This window comes from Anolis carolinensis, chromosome 2 (assembly GCF_035594765.1).
Source record: "Anolis carolinensis isolate JA03-04 chromosome 2, rAnoCar3.1.pri, whole genome shotgun sequence".
In the NCBI taxonomy this organism is placed as follows: Eukaryota; Metazoa; Chordata; class Lepidosauria; order Squamata; family Dactyloidae; genus Anolis; species Anolis carolinensis.
In genome coordinates this window covers 135,929,384-135,946,107 of record NC_085842.1, presented here as the reverse complement: position 1 = coordinate 135,946,107, position 16,724 = coordinate 135,929,384, and the positions used below count along the sequence as shown (strand labels likewise).

The 16,724-nt window shown below is 39.7% G+C and overlaps 2 protein-coding genes across 4 annotated transcripts in view; one reads left to right on the top strand and one right to left on the bottom strand.

Annotated features, from left to right (window-relative positions):
• Window positions 1-443: 443 nt before the first annotated feature.
• Window positions 444-6,666, bottom strand: ten1 (TEN1 subunit of CST complex). Of its 2 annotated transcripts, none has more exons than XM_008104402.2 (4): window positions 6,547-6,666; window positions 5,827-5,937; window positions 4,716-4,873; window positions 444-870 (listed from the first exon to the last, which is right to left on the bottom strand). In XM_008104402.2, exons 2-4 carry the CDS (start codon window positions 5,907-5,909, stop codon window positions 734-736), a joined length of 378 nt encoding a protein of 125 aa, XP_008102609.1. In that variant the 5' UTR covers window positions 5,910-5,937; window positions 6,547-6,666; the 3' UTR covers window positions 444-733. The 2 variants fall into 2 exon arrangements, with proteins under 2 accessions (XP_008102609.1, XP_003217247.1); XM_003217199.3 differs by having other exon boundaries at window positions 6,467-6,623.
• A 106-nt stretch (window positions 6,667-6,772) lies between these two features.
• acox1 (acyl-CoA oxidase 1) overlaps window positions 6,773-16,724 on the top strand; it is a 38,934-nt gene continuing 28,982 nt past the window's right edge. The window contains exons 1-2 of one of the 2 annotated variants that reach the window (XM_003217201.3): window positions 6,773-6,968; window positions 10,668-10,827. In XM_003217201.3, the coding sequence (XP_003217249.2) occupies window positions 6,848-6,968; window positions 10,668-10,827 (281 nt within the window). In that variant the 5' untranslated portion in view covers window positions 6,773-6,847. The remainder of the gene's footprint in view (window positions 6,969-10,667; window positions 10,828-16,724) is intronic. The other variant, XM_003217200.3, reaches the window with a different exon arrangement.

The following is a 16,724-nucleotide window of genomic DNA, read 5'->3' as shown; positions in this document are numbered from 1 at the left end:
AAACCCCACTTGCCTAGTTTCCAACAGACCTAACAACCTCTGAGGATGCCTGCCATAGATGTGGGTGAAATGTCAGGAGAAAATGCTTTTGGAATATGGCCATATAGCTTGGAAAATTCACAGCAACCTATATAATTTTTGTTAAAATTCATCAATTTTATAATGGATGTCAAAATCATTCAATAAAATATTTAGACTACTGACAAAGTAAAGGGAATTAGGGAAACCATGTTAAAACTTTTTATATATATATATATATACACACACACACACACACACACACACACACACACACACACTTGATAATCAGGTCAAGGAAGTCAAAGACTGTTTTCATGACTTTGAAATATGGTATGTTAAAAAGCTGCTCCAATTTCAAACAAATGTGTGCATCTAGAGCCAACAATTCCACAATATGTGTCCACTACTGAAACAGATTTGCATCAGTTCTATGCATTTTTTATTATTTAAATGGCTTTCTAAAGATGATGGTGGTTTACAAACATCCTAATGCAATCAAGCATCATTTCTATGATAGAAGAAATATACATTCTCTGAATGCAATAGTAAAAAATAAGAACGTTTTCAAAATACCAATCTCAAGCTTAAATAAAAATTACAGCTTTACAAAAACATTACAAAATGATCCAGGAACAGCTCGCAAGCTGGTGAGATAGTCAATATCATATAGAATGAAGTCTGTTTCACAGAAAGTTCATCTTAAAGCATAGGATTAGGAAGTGTTTCCTCCTGGATTCTTCATTCTCTCCTGGAAATATTTTCTCTGTTCATCAACAGCCTTTTCCAACAACTGAAGGTTCATTCCTTCCACGCATGTAAATATCCGTGCCTTGATAAGGACATTCTCACCTGCAAATGTAAGAATTCAACACATCAGAATTATGGTAACTTTTAAGATTTCTCAAAGTTCTCCCACATTAAATCATGCAAAGTCTTGACCAAACTTAATAGCTCAATCCAAATGTTTAGTACACTGCCAAATGCTCTGAATCCTGTATGTCTCTGTACCCTTACAAAAATATTTGAAGACAAGCCAATTCGTATAAAGAACAAATTCAAAACTATCGGAAACAGACATGTCATTATCACTATGTTATGCCAGATCTGAAATAAGTTATCTCCTTCAGATCAAACAACAGAAATCCAGAGAACAGCAGTATATTTGTTATAGAAGCATGTCCATATATATTGGTTTGGTGCAACACTCAACTTTCTAATTTTTGTCCATATATAAGCACATCATAACACTGCTAGGGGAAAAATACATGGAATGCTTACTTCCAGTTATAATTTAGAAGGCTTTTTTGGTTCTCCCCCAGCTTTCCCGATAACACACACTATGTTACTGTAAAACATTCAGAATAAGAACTAGACGATGCCTAGGGTCTCTCACAGTTATCCCAATATTAAAAAGTAATTTTAAGGAGGTGATTTGAGGCTAAATTAGAACTGTCTTGGTTTGGTAGAATTGCATTAATAAAAATGAAAATATTACCCAAAATAAATTTTTTGTTTAGAATGCTACCTATCAAAATTTCAACTGGTGAAATTACAAATTGGCAGAATATGATAAATACCTTTTGTAATGGGAATAAAAAGGCTAGAATCAATAAGGAAAAATGGTATAAAATACAAAAGAATGGAGGTCTGGGAATACCAAACTTAAAACTGTACTATATGGCAAATCAATTAAGGTATATTATTGAAGGGATTATAGGACAAGAGGATTTAGAATGGTTAGAAGAAGAGAGTAAAGATATAGATATGAAATTAGAAAATATTTTCTTCATAGGGAAAACCAGGAATTCGGAGAAGAAATGGTATAATAAAATAGGGAACCCCTTTTTAAAAAATATATTAGAAATTTGGGCCAAGTATGAAGAAAAACTAATACCACCAATCTCCCCATTAACACCGGTGTTAATTACAAAAAATTTCCCAATGAATCTCAAAAGGGAGTTAGAAAGAACATTTAAAGAAAAAGGAATGATGAAATTAAAGGATTGGGAATCAAAAATGAAAAATCTAGGGGAAATAAGGAATCAACTATCAGGGAGTATTGGGTGGTATAAAGTTCTACAATTGGAAAGATGGGCAAGGGAAATAAGAAAGAAATATAAGGGAGATAGAGAACTTACAAAATTTGAGAAGATGATTAGTCAAAGGGGGGGAAGGGAAGGAAAAGAAAGAACCAAAGGTATAACGAGTGATATTTACAAATTGCTAATAGATAAAGAGCAGGAGCAGGATCACCTTAAAGAAATGTGGGAGTTAGATTGCAATAAGGAAATACACCCTCAAATTTGGAAAGAAATGTGGAATATGCGTATATTAAAAAACATGTCTATAAGAATAAAAGAGAATTATTATAAAGTGGTTTGGAGATGGTACCTCACACCAATTAGATTAAATCAAATTGATAAGAAATACTCTAAGCAGTGCTGGAGGGGCTGCCAGGAAAATGGTACATATATACATATGTGGTGGTCCTGTAAATATGTTCAAAAATTTTGGGAGAATGTTTTTAAAGAAATAAAGGGAATCACCAAAATAGAAATAATAGGAACGCCTGAAATAGCACTGTTGTCATTTATGGATAATATTCAAGTATCAAAAGAGTTAAAGGAACTAATCGCCAACTTGCTAACAGCAGCAAGATTGTTAATAGCCAAAAAATGGAAAGGTAGTGAGGAGTGCCAATTGGAAGAATGGTATAAGGAGGTTTGGGATATTGCGATAAATGATAAATTGACATGTAAGATTAAAATTAAAAGAGGGATATTAAAAAAGGATGATTTTGGGAAGATATGGGGAAAATTTATAGAGTTTGTATATGTAGAAGGTAAGGGGAAAAAACCTGTAAAAGAAACAATGGAATTTTGGAAATAAATATTGTAACTGGCTGGTCTGGGGTGAAGGGATAGCACTAGGTGAGGGGTAATAAAAGGTAAATAATATGAGTATGTAATATAGAGAGTGAAAATACTATATGAGCTTGATATATATAACTCTGTATTGCAAATTTGTTTAAGAATGTATAAGTTTCAAGTATAAATAAATAAAAATTAAAAAAAATTAATTAGAACTGTGTAAATTCTGTTTCCACAGGAGACAAAGCAGAGACTCACCTTGGGTCCAACAGCTAAAAAGAAATGGCTCTGTGGACTGCATGCAAGTCACCACAGGGCCTCTTTATCCCTGACCCCTGGATCTGCTAAGCTATAGTCATGCCATTCCTTTTGCATTAATGCGTTTGAGCCAGAGTTCAGACAAGAATCATAACCAGGAATGTACAGAAAGTGAATAGAAAAGAGGAAGGGGCACATTCCTCAGCCAAGCCCAGAACAAAGGGCTTAATGAGACCACAGACAACTAGGATGCATATCTGTACTGTGAAATCAGTCCCAAATAAGCATTGGATTTGACATTCACCTCCTAAGATATCAGGCTTCCCAAAGCATCAATTTCAGTGCTTACAAGTGGGTTAAATAGGCACTTGACCAATAGGAGAATAAATTCATAGTCCAGTTGAGGGACCACTATAGATCTTCTAGATCAGTGTTTCTCAGAAGGGTCTCCAAAGACCATCAGAAAACAAATATTTCTGATGGTCTTAGGAACCCCTTTGGCAAAGAAGGTTGAATGTAGGTGAACTACAACTCCAAAACTCAAGGTCAGTGCCCACCAAACCTTCCAGTATTTTCTGTTGGTCATGAGAGTTCTGTGTGCCAAGTTTGGGTCAATTCCATCATTGGTGGAGTTCAGAATGCTCTTTGATTGTCGGTGAAATATATATCCCAGCAACTACAAATGACAAAATCAATTCCCCCCAACCCCACCAGTATTTAAATTCGGATATTTGTGCCAAATTTGGCGCAGTGAATGAAAATACACCCTGCATATCAGACATTTACATTATGATTCATAACAGTAGCAAAATTACAGTCATGAAGTAGCAATAAAAATAATTTTATAGTTTGGGGGGGGGGGGTCACCACAACTGTATTAAAGGGTTTCGGCATTAGGAAGGTTGAGAACCCACCCGATCGCTGAGATCTTCCGGGAAGGCCCTTCTCTCACTTCCACCCTCCTCACAACTGCATTTGGTGGGGACGAGAGAGAGGGCCTTCTTGGCCGTGGCTCCCCGACTCTGGAACTCCCTCCCCAGGGTGATTAGGTTGGCTCCCTCTCTACCTTCCTTCAGGAATCAACTGAAGACTTGGATGTTTCGGCAGGCCTTTAGAGATACAGTCATTAATTAATCAGCCCCAGAGAGTTTTTAATAATCTATCCTGTATTTATTACGATTTTACCATTTATGTGTTTTAAATGCAATTTTTTATCCTGTATTTTTGTTTTAATTGATATATTGTATTACTGGTTTTTTTAATAGTGTGATTTGTATTATGTTGCCTATATTTTGTCCTATGTTGTTTGGGCCTCTGCCCCATGTAAGCCGCCCCGAGTCCCCGCGGGGAGATGGTGGCGGGGTATAAATAAAGTTTTATTATTATTTTATTTATTGATCCTCAAGTTATTTTGAATGTCAGTTCCCAGAATCCATGACCATTAATCAAGTTGGCTGAGAGATTAAATGCCCCCTCCCCACCAAAAAAAACCTAGGCGTAACAAAACTTGAGAAGTGGTCAAGATTATTCTTGATTCAATGGAACGAAAAAACACAGATGATTTACCCTCTCCACATTCAGTTTCCCCAAGTACGAGATAGAGGGACCCAAGGTGTGCTTGAAATGGTTCCACAAACTTGGTACAAACCCAGATGCAGTGCTGAACAGAAGCGTGCTGAGCTGTTATAATGGCTTGAGAGCTGATCATATCATAGGACTGTAGCCTGAAGGACAAAAAGGGAACAGGCCTCATTCATGATGATAATGGTGTACAATAACTTCTACAATACTTTACAAACCAGGGATTATATTAATAGGGGTGTTAAATCTTACAGGATATTATTTAAATAAGAAAAGGCACTTGTGCAGCCCTCCAGATGTTTTAAACTGCCAATCTCATACTGCTCCACTAATTCCACTGGCTATGACTGATGGGAGTTAAAATCCAACAAAGGCAGCATGATTTCTCTGCTTGAGCTAAATGTACAGTAACTGCTTTGTGACAAACCAAGGAACCAAGGTTCAAAACAAACCATAGAGAGATAATGTCAATATAGATATTAGATATAAACAAAATAATTTTTATCGTGTCAGAAGCGAATTGAGAACATACTGCAAGTCGCTTCTGGTGCGAACGAAGCGGCCGTCTTCAAAGACGCTGCCTAGGGGACACACCGATGTGTTACCATCTGTGGGAGGCTTCTGTCATGTCCCCACATGGGAAGCTAGGGCTGACAAATGGGAGCTCACCCCATATCGCGGATCCAGACCTCCAACCTTCATCAGCAGTTCAGCCCGCACAAGAGTTTGCGCCACCGCGGCTCAAAATAATTGAACAATTTGTAAACAATCTGCTCTAGACGTAAAAGCTATTTGTGGGTTCGATTTAAGCCAGCATTTTAAAAACCCATTCAATTTCCTCCTAAATGTAAGTGCTGAATAGGCTCAGCAAAAGCTACTGGAAGCAAATTCTGTAGTCTTCTCCTTGGATCATTTGAAAGGACCATTAGGTTAGTGGTTGCCAGGTGTTTTGGCCTCCCAGAAATCCCAGCCAGTTTACCAGCAGTTAGGATTTCTGGGAGTTGAAGGCCAAAACATCTGGGGACTCATAGGTTGAGAACCACTGCATTTGGTGGACCCAAAGCAGCAGAAATCTTAATACAGGAATTGTACTGACCTGCCAAATGTTCTTAATGTCTTTCCTTCTGGGACAGACTTTATTTCCCAAGGAAAATGATATGTTCCAGCCGCTGGAAGCATGGCGTTCACCTGGCCTTAAGAGCAGAACCTATAAAATTCAGGACAAATGTTTAAAGGGTATATTTCCATTTCCATAGACTTCAAAATATATCACTGGAATAAGATCCCATTGCTGTTCTTAACACAAAAGATTTATTTTCAGAGCATTTTATTTTTCTTTGTTTCCTCCCTTTAAGCCAGTGGTTCTCAACCTGTGGATCCCCAGATGTTTTGGCCTTCAACTCCCAGAAATCCTAACGGCTGGGATTTCTAAGAGTTGTAGGCCAAAACACCTAGGCACCCACAGGTTGAGAACCACTGCTTCAAGCCATTGGAGATCTTGGCCATGCTATCCTGAGGGCTGGTATGGGCAAACTTTGGCCCTCCAGATGTTTTGAACTTCAACTCCCACAATTCCTAACAGTCGGTAAGCTGTTAGGAATTGTGGGAGTTGAAGTCCAAAACACCTGGAGGGCCATAGTTTGCCAATGCCTGTTATAGGGGATGGGAAGAAAAGAGGTGGGAAAATTCGGTGCAGTTTAAGATTATTCTACAAAGAGAGAGAGAGAAACCGCGACCTGGACGCTGCCGGCTCACTGTCTCTTCTTCCAAGAGCACACGCCAGCAGAGACTGCCTTCTAAAGCAGTGGTTCCCAACCTTTTGCTCCTTCGGGTGTTTTGGACTTCAGCTCCCAGAATTCCTGGCAGTTGGCCACGTCGGCTGAGGCTTTTGGGAATTGAAGTCCCGCTGACCGCGAGCAAGTAGCACCGCCTTCATATCACGTGCCTGCGGGCGGGGCTTCCTATTGGGCGGTTGCCCGGAGGGAGGCTGAGGAAAGCTTCACAAGACATCATGTGACGAGTGAGTGGGCGTGGCACTCGCTCCCTCCCTCCCTCTCGTCCGGAAGCCCTTTGCTTCCTGCATTCCTCGGCCGGTCTGTTGCTCTCCTTCCTGGGCCATGGCCGCCAGCATGAACCCGGACCTGCGCAAGGAGCGGAGCGCGGTTTCCTTCAACACGGAGCTCCTCACCAACGTCCTGGACGGGGGCGTCGAGCGGACCCGGCGCCGCAAGGAGATCGGTGAGAGCAGAGGGAGGGAGGAGGATTGGCTGCTTGGAAGCCGGAAGGTGGGGAGGATGCTTGGGAGGCTCGGGAGGGACAGTCGTATCCAACCTGTGGTCCTCCCTCCAGGGGTTTGGGACTCACACCTTCAGGCATTCTGGGAGTTCAAGTCCAAAACACCTGGACCGAGGGCCACAGGTTGTACACCACTAATGTTGAAACAGGGAAGGGACCGAGAGAGGGGAATCGGAAGGAAGGGAGGGAGGAAGGTCGGACGATGTGTTGTTGAAGGCTTTCATGACTGGAATCACTGGGTTGCTGTGAGTTTTCTGGGCTGTATGGCTATGTTCCAGAAGCATTATCTCTTGACGTTTCGCCCAGGCATCCTCAGAGGTTGTGAGGTCTGTTGGAAACTAGGCAAGTGGGGTTTATATATCTGGAAGGTCCAGGGTGCGAGAAAGAACTCTTGTCTGCCCGAGGCAAGTGTGAATGTTACAATTGGCCAGCTTGATTAGCATTGAATGGCTTTGCAGCTTCAAAGCTTGGCTGATTCCTGCCTGGGGGAATCCTTTGTTGGGAAGTATTAACTGGTCCTGATTGTTTCTTGTCGGGAATTCCTCTGTTTTCAGAGTGTTGTTCTTTATTTACTGCCCTGATTTTAGAGTTTTTAAATACTGGTGGCCAGATTTTGTTCATTTTCATGGTTTCCTCATTTCTGTTGAAATTGTCCACATGCATGTGGATTTCAGTGGCTTCTCTGTGTAGCCCGACATGGTGGTGGTAAGAGTGGTCCAGCATTTCTGTGTTCCCAAATAATATGCTGTGTCCAGGTTGGTTCATCAGATGTTCTGCTATGGCTGACTTCTCAGATTTGAGTGAGTCTACAATGCCTTTCATGTTCCTTGATTTGTGTCTGGGCAGTGCTGCGTTTGGTGATCCCTGTGTAGACTTATCCACAGCTGCACTGTATACAGTAGACTCCTGCAGAGGTGAGAGGATCTCTCTTGTCCTTTGCTGAACGTAGCATTTGTTGGATTTCCTTAGTGTAGATAGTTTGTAGGTTGTGTTTCTTTATCAACTTCCCTATGCGGTCAGATGTTCCCTTGATGTATGTTAAAAACACCTTTCCTCTGGGTGAATCTTTGTCTTTCCTCTTGTGGCTTGTTCTTGGCCGTGCAGCTCTTCTGATATCTCTGGTATCTCTTGGCCTGTAGAGCCCAGTTTAGGTGGTTCAGTACACCTTGGAGGAGATGGGGTTCACAGATTATTTTTACACAGTCTGCCAGAGCTATAATTGTGCTTCTTTTTGGACTTGGGTGATGGTTACAGTTTTTATATAGGTATCGGTGTGTGTAGATTTTCTGTAAACTGTGTGGCCCAATTGTTGATCGGGTATGTGGATGACCAGGTCAGAATCAAGGTGATCAACAGACAAGAGTTCTTTCTTTCACCCTGGACCTTCCACAGATATATAAACCCCACTTGCCTAGTTTCCAACAGACCTCACAACCTCTGAGGATGCCTGCCATAGATGTGGGGGAAACGTCAGGAGAGAATGCTTCTGGAACATGACCATACAACCCAAAAAACTCACAGCAACCCAGTGATTCCAGCCATGAAAGCCTTTGACAACACAAGGAATGAAGAGTTGGAAGGAGAAAAGGTTGGGGAGGGGAAGATAGGTTGGAAGAAGGGAAAGTTGGCAAATGCAAGTGGTTGGTTGGAAGGAAGGAAAATGGGCTGGAACCAGAGAGAAGGTTTAAAGGAAAAGGTTTTTAAGATTAAGTCAGGGGCTGCTGTTTTGAATAGGTCTTTATGAATTTAACTGAATTTTTAAATACAGTGATATTTCATTCTGTTTTAAGGTATGTATATTTGTAGATTTTAAATTGTATCAAATGCTTTTAATGTAAGCTGCTATGAGTCTCCTTGTGGAGAGAAAAGCGGGATATGCTTTTCCTGCATGGCAGGGAGTTGGACTAGATGGCCCATGTGATCTCTTCCAACTCTATTATTCTATGCTTTTATAAATAAACATTATAATAATTATATTAAGGTTGGAAGCATAGAAGATTGGTTGAAATGGGGAAGGCTGAAAGGAACAAAGAGTAGGTTGGAAGAGGAGAAGGTTGGAAGGAAGTTTGGTTGGAGGGAAGGAAGATTTGTTGGAAAGTAGGAAGGTTGGAAGACTGGATAGATGGAAAGTAGGTTGGAATGAGGGAAAGTTGGAAGGAATAAAGATTGGCTGGAACGTAGGCAGTTAGAAAGATTGAAGGGAGGGAAGAATGGAAGGGACAGCTTATTGGAAAGAAGGTTGGAGGGGGTGGATCCTGCCTAGATGGGGGTTCTGTTTCTCTTGTGTCCCTCTGTTTCTTGCACCAAACAACAACTTGCTAGGAGGGATTAATTGGGGCATTTCCTACCTCCATTCCCAGTGTGAGAGAGATTTGTGGTTTTAAAAAATCAATTAAAACTTCACAAGGTGTCTATAAATAGCCATCTCACAGAAAGCCTCCTCTAAAATATGGATTCTATTCAATCGCCTTATTTGATGTCCAGGCTTTTCCTGAAGAATGAGACTCAAGGTGGATTATGGAATAAAATAAACACAAGTAAAATTACATATAGCTAATAACATACAGAAAGTTAAGATTAAAATGTTGCTAAAATACCAACAGAATTAAAGGCGTCTAATACATTCATGCAAAAATATAGATTAAAAAATATCACACTAAAATAGAAACCCTATTATATAAAACACCTCTCGTTAAGTTTCCTTTGGAAGAAGCTTTCCTTGCTGAATAACAGCTGGCCACATACTGTTTCTTAAGGTACAGTATTTAAAATAAATATACCGTATGTCAAGTGACTAACAGAGTTTTTAATGACCAACAGAGTCTTTAATGACTAAAACAGGTAAATGGTTGTCATCACCCTTTGTTCTTAATTGTGTTTTGGACTAATGAGTACGTTCATTGTGAGGAGGGATTTGATTCCTGCCTGCACCTGTTCTCTTAACCCTTTTACTGAATTATGGTTTGTGAATAGGGAAGTGGGGAATCCTACCAGATTAAGGCTACAATAAGGTTTTATGAGGTGACTAGGCTGGCCGTGAAAAGACTTTCAGTGAATCTGGGAACTAAATACCTATTGCGTTCAACAGAATGGTTGCTTTTCCTCCTTCATTGTTACTGATGAGGTACTTAGGAAAAGCTTTGTTGTGTTTCTTTTTACACTACCACATTTGCACAACTTTTAGACAGTTGTGCTTTACTTGACATTATTGCAACCCTGTTTTCCCCCCGCCATTGTATATTATAACCCCCTTCTAATACAAGTGTTGTTGAAAGTGTCTTATGTTTTGCTGATGCACAGTTACTGTAACTTTGAGTGTAGTTCAAGGAGGCATTTCTTTAAGGCTGGAGAGGAAATTTATGTCCTACAACCTCCTAAAGATATCAAATCCTATTTGATCCTGGAAGCTAAGCATGGTTGTCCCTGCTTAGTACTTGGATGATAGACCACCAAGAAATAACAGGTGCTATAGGCCATATTTCACAGAAAGAAACTGGCAAAACCACTTCTGAGTTTTCTGTGCCTCAGGAAGCTCTTCAGAATTCATAGAGTCATCATAAGTCAATAGGCAACTTAAAGGCAGGCACATAGAGAAACTTGTTTTTAGTTAAACACTGATTTTCTATTACTATGTCTTTACAGAAGCACTTGTTATAAATGACCCAGATTTTGCACATGAGGATGTCAATTTCCTCTCCCGCAGCCAGCGCTATGAAGAAGCTATCAAAAAGAGCGCTCTTATGGTGATGAAACTCAGAGAATATGGAATTGCAGATCCTGACGAGATCTACTGGTTTAAAAGGTACTTGCATGCAGTGCAGGATACATGAAATGATTTACATGGTCCGCTCTACTGGTGTTTCATTATTTATTATGGGCTTTTAGTTTACTATGAAGGGTAAAAAGATTATATAAATAACTGATTTGTAGATCATCTCAGCATAAATACTCTTGGGAAAGAGATACAGCTTCAGGTTTCCTTTATAGTGGAAAGTGTAACAATAAATGTCTTTGGGTGCCAATATGTTTCCTAAATTTTGAAAACTATTATTACCCAAGTGGGGATACCACTTTTCTGGAATGCCTATATGAATCTAAAAGGAGCCCCAGTAGTGAAATGTGTTAAAGCACTGAGCTGGAGACCAAAAGGTCCCAGGTTCAAATCCCGGGAGCGGCAGGAGCAGCCGCTGTTAGCTCCAGCTTCTGCCAACCTAGCAGTTCGAAAACATGCCAATGTGAGTAGATCAATAGGTACCGCTCAAGCGGGAAGGTAATGCGCTGCATGTTGTCATGCCGGCCACATGGCCTTGGAGGTATCTACGGACAACGCTGGCTCTTCGGCTTAGAAATGGAGATGAGCACCAACCCCTAGACATGACTGGACTTAACGTCAGGGGAAAACCTTACCTTTTTGATATGAATCTAGACTGCTGTCTGGATTTATATTCAAATTATATATGGCAATTTTCTTGATACATTTCTATTTTTTCTCCACTTCTGCTTTCCTGCCTTTAGAAAAACTGTTTGATTTTTTTGCAATACTTTTAAGTATAATGGATTCAGTATTTCATTAATCTTTATTTGATCAATGGTGTTATTGAAACTCAAAATATGTTTACAGAGTGGGGATATTGCCAGCCAGCCATAAATTTAATTGCTATTGTTGAGTGACTTTTGAACACATTAGATAAATGTGGTTTAGTATTGGTTTGCCAGATGTTTTTGCTTACTGCTTGAATACTGTTCAACACATAATTCTTAAAAAGATTAATCTTTTCTCTGAAATATAATCTAGTCATTGGTCCATTTAATGTTCAGTATGATTTTACTACTCTTTTCTTCTATTTAGTTCAGTAAATATAGTAAAAATGTATTTTAAAATTACTATAATTGCAAAAACAATTTTTTTAAGGGCAACAATCAAACTAGCATGTGAAAGAATATAGAGTAAATTGCAGCATTCAGTTCTTTTGAATTGTTTTCATCCCTACTTGTCATGTTAGTCTATTTAGTAGAGAAAGAAAGTTGCTGGGTTTAACTAAGCAGGCCTGTTGACTGTGCTGTCATGCATAATGCCTCAATGCCAGTAATAACCTATTCATATCCAAATAAATAAGGAAATCTAGTACATCCAGCCCTCCACTTTCACTGAAATAAGAGATGCAAGACTTCCCATCACAATGTGAAAGAAGTTAATAAAACGCTTTATTTTTCACCTGTGGGAATATAACCCTAACTTATTCCAGAAGCTGACCATAGAATCGCACTGTTGACCATAGAGTTATATTAGAGGAACTAGAGAATCCTAGAGAAAACATTTTAGTCAAATCTACAAATTATCAAATTTGCACAAGTCAAACTGACAAATGTTGAGGGAAAACTATATATAAATCCTATGTTAAATTTTGAACTCTTCCAACTGTCATGCCTACATTTCTAGAAGAGCATTCACTACAAAGTGGTATAGAAGTGCATCTGGATCATCATCTACTGACACTAAAGATGAGCAGCAAGCTATGTATGGTGTCCATGTTTATATGCTTGAAAAAATAAATTTACTTTAGAAAGCCAGATCCATTTAACCCATAATACAAAGCTAAGCAACTGTGGTCTTTCAGTTGCTGTTGGTTTACAGTTCCCATTAGTGGTAGGCAACATCACAAATGCTCAAGGTTGATCGAAATTGCACCTTTTCTGTAGAAACAGGATACCAAGTGGACTTTGCTTCTTGTCTGCTTCTATTCATGATAGGCTGAGGTGACTAAGGTAGTAATTAGTGTCTTGTTCCCTACTATCTTCGTTTATATTTTAAATATTTTTTAAAGTTATGCTAACTGTTTGTTCAACTTTATTTTTGAAGAGCAGATTGTGTGAAGGTTGTGTTTATTACCATGTTCCCAAATGAAACAAACCTTGCGATGTAAAGCTATGTCGGCCAAGCATTCTTGTGAGTGCTACTTCCAAATTGCACTGTTCTCTTGCCTGAATATCTTTGCATCTCTGAGTTAAGGGCCAGCGCACAGCCATCAATGCAGCACTGGACAGGCAGGCCTGACTGGTTGGTTCTCGTACTCCTGTGCCAGAGTACCACAAATCCTTATGTAACAGGCTGCCTGCCTGACCACCTGCCTCAGATGTTACAGATCAGGGAAAGAGTATTAAAATGTCAGGATCCTACATGGCAAATATTTGACCCAGTTGAGACCTACCTATTTTAAAGCTGTGAGAGAGTTCCTACCTAGTTCAACTGGACAGGAGGCCCTTATTTTTCCCTTTGATATTTCACCCATATGAAACTTTGGGCTCCAGAAATACCAGCCTGCCATGGGTTGATATCTCTTTTGTGCCTGTGACATATTGTAACCTCATAGGTATTATCTAATCAATCCTATGTATCAAGAAGGAAGGGTCTTTCTGTGGCTAACCGTCAGATATTGCAGTCATGCTGTTCTTCCTCAGTTACATAACTAAAGGCCCTTTAGTAAGAGCTGTGAAATAACAGCATTTTTTATAACCCTGTGCCATACAGTACTCTGTCAAGATGATATGTTATCTGTAACCTGGGCTTTGCCATTCAGTATCTTACGCTCTGTTAATAAGTATCACTTTTAAAACTTTCTTGTCTTGGACTGTGTATGGAAAATGTTTTTCTTGAACAACATAATGGAGAGGTTACTAACTTTCACAATGAGCAAAAAAGGTTTCCTCTCCCTTTCTCTGTAATTGTGGCAGGATGGGTCGAAGTTCAATAAACACACTATAAATGGGGTAAAAGTCATGTGGGTGGAGCTCCAGCTTCTTCTATGCAATTTGATGAAAGGCTGGTTCTGTGTGTGGGATAAAGAGGAAAGTAGAAAGTTGGATAGAGACCTTGACATTGGATCTGTTCCATCACCTTGTCTGCTTTTCTCTCTCTTTGAGCGCCTGTATGCTAAAGGTATTGAAGCATGTTACTGAATCCTGCACTTTAAGCATTCATTAAACTGAGATGGAAAAATCATTTAGAAACCCAGACCTATGACTGTGCCTAGCATACAACCTTTTTAACTTCATTTGGATATCTTCTCGTTTTCTTAAATAACGACTGGAAACTCTTTAAAATTTCAATATATTTAACCAATGTCAAGTTAAATCTGCAGAGGACAAATAAGTTAAACTCACTGGCTGGGAGTGTAGCGTGTTCACTCTTGCCTGCCCTCCCTCCCCAAGCCATTTTTCTCTTAACATCCTGGCATATTAAGCTCCGCTTAGCACACTGCCTTCTCGGGAAGTATATCTAACAGTACTCTTTGAATACAAAAAGGACATTTACAACATAGTAAACTAGTGATGAAGTGAATCTTTTCCTATGGCATAGTGCAAGAGCTCAGTGTCACCTATGAAGTTAATCCATAGAAGATTAATCCACAGACAAATTATAAATAATGGGGAATTTATACCTACAAGGTATGGTCGTAGCTGGTGATTGGTTGGGTTGCTGCCTTTCTTGTTCAAGTAGACAAAACTATTTGGGTATAGGCCAGTGAAGGATGACACTGCATGAAACTTTTCTGTTCAGAGGCTGTGCACATCTGAGTGCCAGATGCTGGGAGCAAAACATTTGAAGGCCAACAGTACTGTCGTATTTGGCATGGTTACACATATAGACCTTTGGACGAATGAACCATGGCCTAATCCAGCAAGAGCAGTTATGCAAAGTGTCCCAAAGTTCCAGTGGAATAATAAAAGGAGCTTTCTCACCCGGTTGTTTTTTCTTAATTACAGAACCACCTTTTATACTTCCTGAATAGATAAAGATGTTCATTGGATGCAATCCAGTCTTAACCACACATTGTTATAGTATATATTTAATAATGATCTATCAGTTTTAAATATATATTTCCACATGTCTGAAAATCCCAATTAAGTGCTTCTGAATTCTGAACACATAGAGTAAATCATGAGATCAGATTAAATCCAGTTCAGGAATTGTCTAAACATTTTCTTTTTTAACATTTATAACTTGAGATACAATTAGAATCCTCATTTTTAGTTATCCAGAAGCTTCCAAATATAGCCATTCATAAACTACAATTCCTGGTTCAGACATTTCAGTACGAGATTGTAAGCCAACAAAACTAATGATTTGTGGCTTGTACTTGGCTATCATACCATGAATTTTTTTTTGAGAATTTCATTCAGTTCCCTCAATGAGCCAGAATTCTGGCAATCATAATCTGTTTGTCTTCTGTGTGTAAACCCAATGAATTGTGAGATTGACATCTATTCCTTTTTTTCCCTGCCTTTCTGCCAAGCTGGGACTCTTGAGTGGTTTTTAAAAAACATATAGTTAAAATATACAAAACTAAGAATATTAATAACAGGATTAAAACCAACACACTGAGGTGACCCAGAGAGACACAGTGGTTGATAGTGTCAAATATATCTAAGAGGTCTAGCAAAAACAACAGGTACATTCCGTCCTGCCCCGTCTTTAGTTTCTGGAGTAGCTCATCTGCCAAGGAAGCCAAATTAAAATAGATCCAGATAATCAGTCTCAGAAGCCCCTAGAGCTGAGATTAATTCATTAGCTCCATTAGCAATCTGTTAATTCATTTTTTTTTTCCGAGACAGTAGCTCTATATTCCGCTTGCTTAAGGTGAAATTTGAAGGTAGATTTTTTTAAAGCAAAAACGTTTTAATTGTTTAATTTTTAAAATAATTGATTTCCATTTGGCCCTAGCATTCATCTGGGGCCAGAACATGAGCAACTAACTGGTCTGGTAATCTTTGTGCCCAAAATCATTGTTAAATGTAATGGCTTTATTTATTTCGTGTCAAAAGCATTGCATAACAAATGCATTTTAAAATGATGGAAAAAAAGGAAATCACAAGCAACTAAATAGTTTTAGACCAAAAGCGGGCAACAGCAACCGCATTGTCCGTAGCTTTAAGCAACGCCTCCTCTGTACATGAGGCAGGACATTGTGGGCAAGCATACATATGCGGAGTTGTTTGTTCTGCTCACACAAGGTGGAGGATTCCTCCAGGTAGTGCCACCTTGCCAAGTTGTCTTTAGATCTTCCCACTCCGCTTCTGAGTCTGTTCAAGGACTTCCAAGTTGCCCATTCTTGGTTTGCCCCTGGAGGAAGACCCTCATGGGGGGCCATCCAGTTAGAATTGCCAGGTTTAGCTGCCCAGAGGGACACCCTTGCTGTTGCTGGAGGAATATCAAGAGGAGTGGTGGTTCTCATGAAGCCCTTCCTTGATTTGAGTCTAGTGGGAAGAGGCTGATAGTCATGCAGTGGATGGCTTTCACAATGTTCGACCTTATTTCTCTCGCAGTTAGTAGCAACTTCCCGTCACTCGTCAGGAGGGGCAATGCCAGCTAATTTGTAGAGTTTATCAACAGGTGTAGGTTTAAGGCATCCTGTGATTATTCTGCATGTTTCGTTTAGGGCTATGTCCACCTGCTTTGCATGTGCAGACTTGTGCCAGACAGGACAGGCGTATTCAGCAGTTGAGAAAGACAAGGCCAGGGCTGATGTTCTTATTACTTGTGGGTCTGCATCCATGCGCTGCCAGTCAGTTTCTGCAGGATGTTGTTGTGTGCAGCTGCTTTGTGCTTGGTGTTCATGCAGTGTTTCCTATATGTTAGTGTTCGATCTAAGGTGACACTAAGATATTTAGGATGGAAACAGTGTTCAAGCGCTTGGCCTT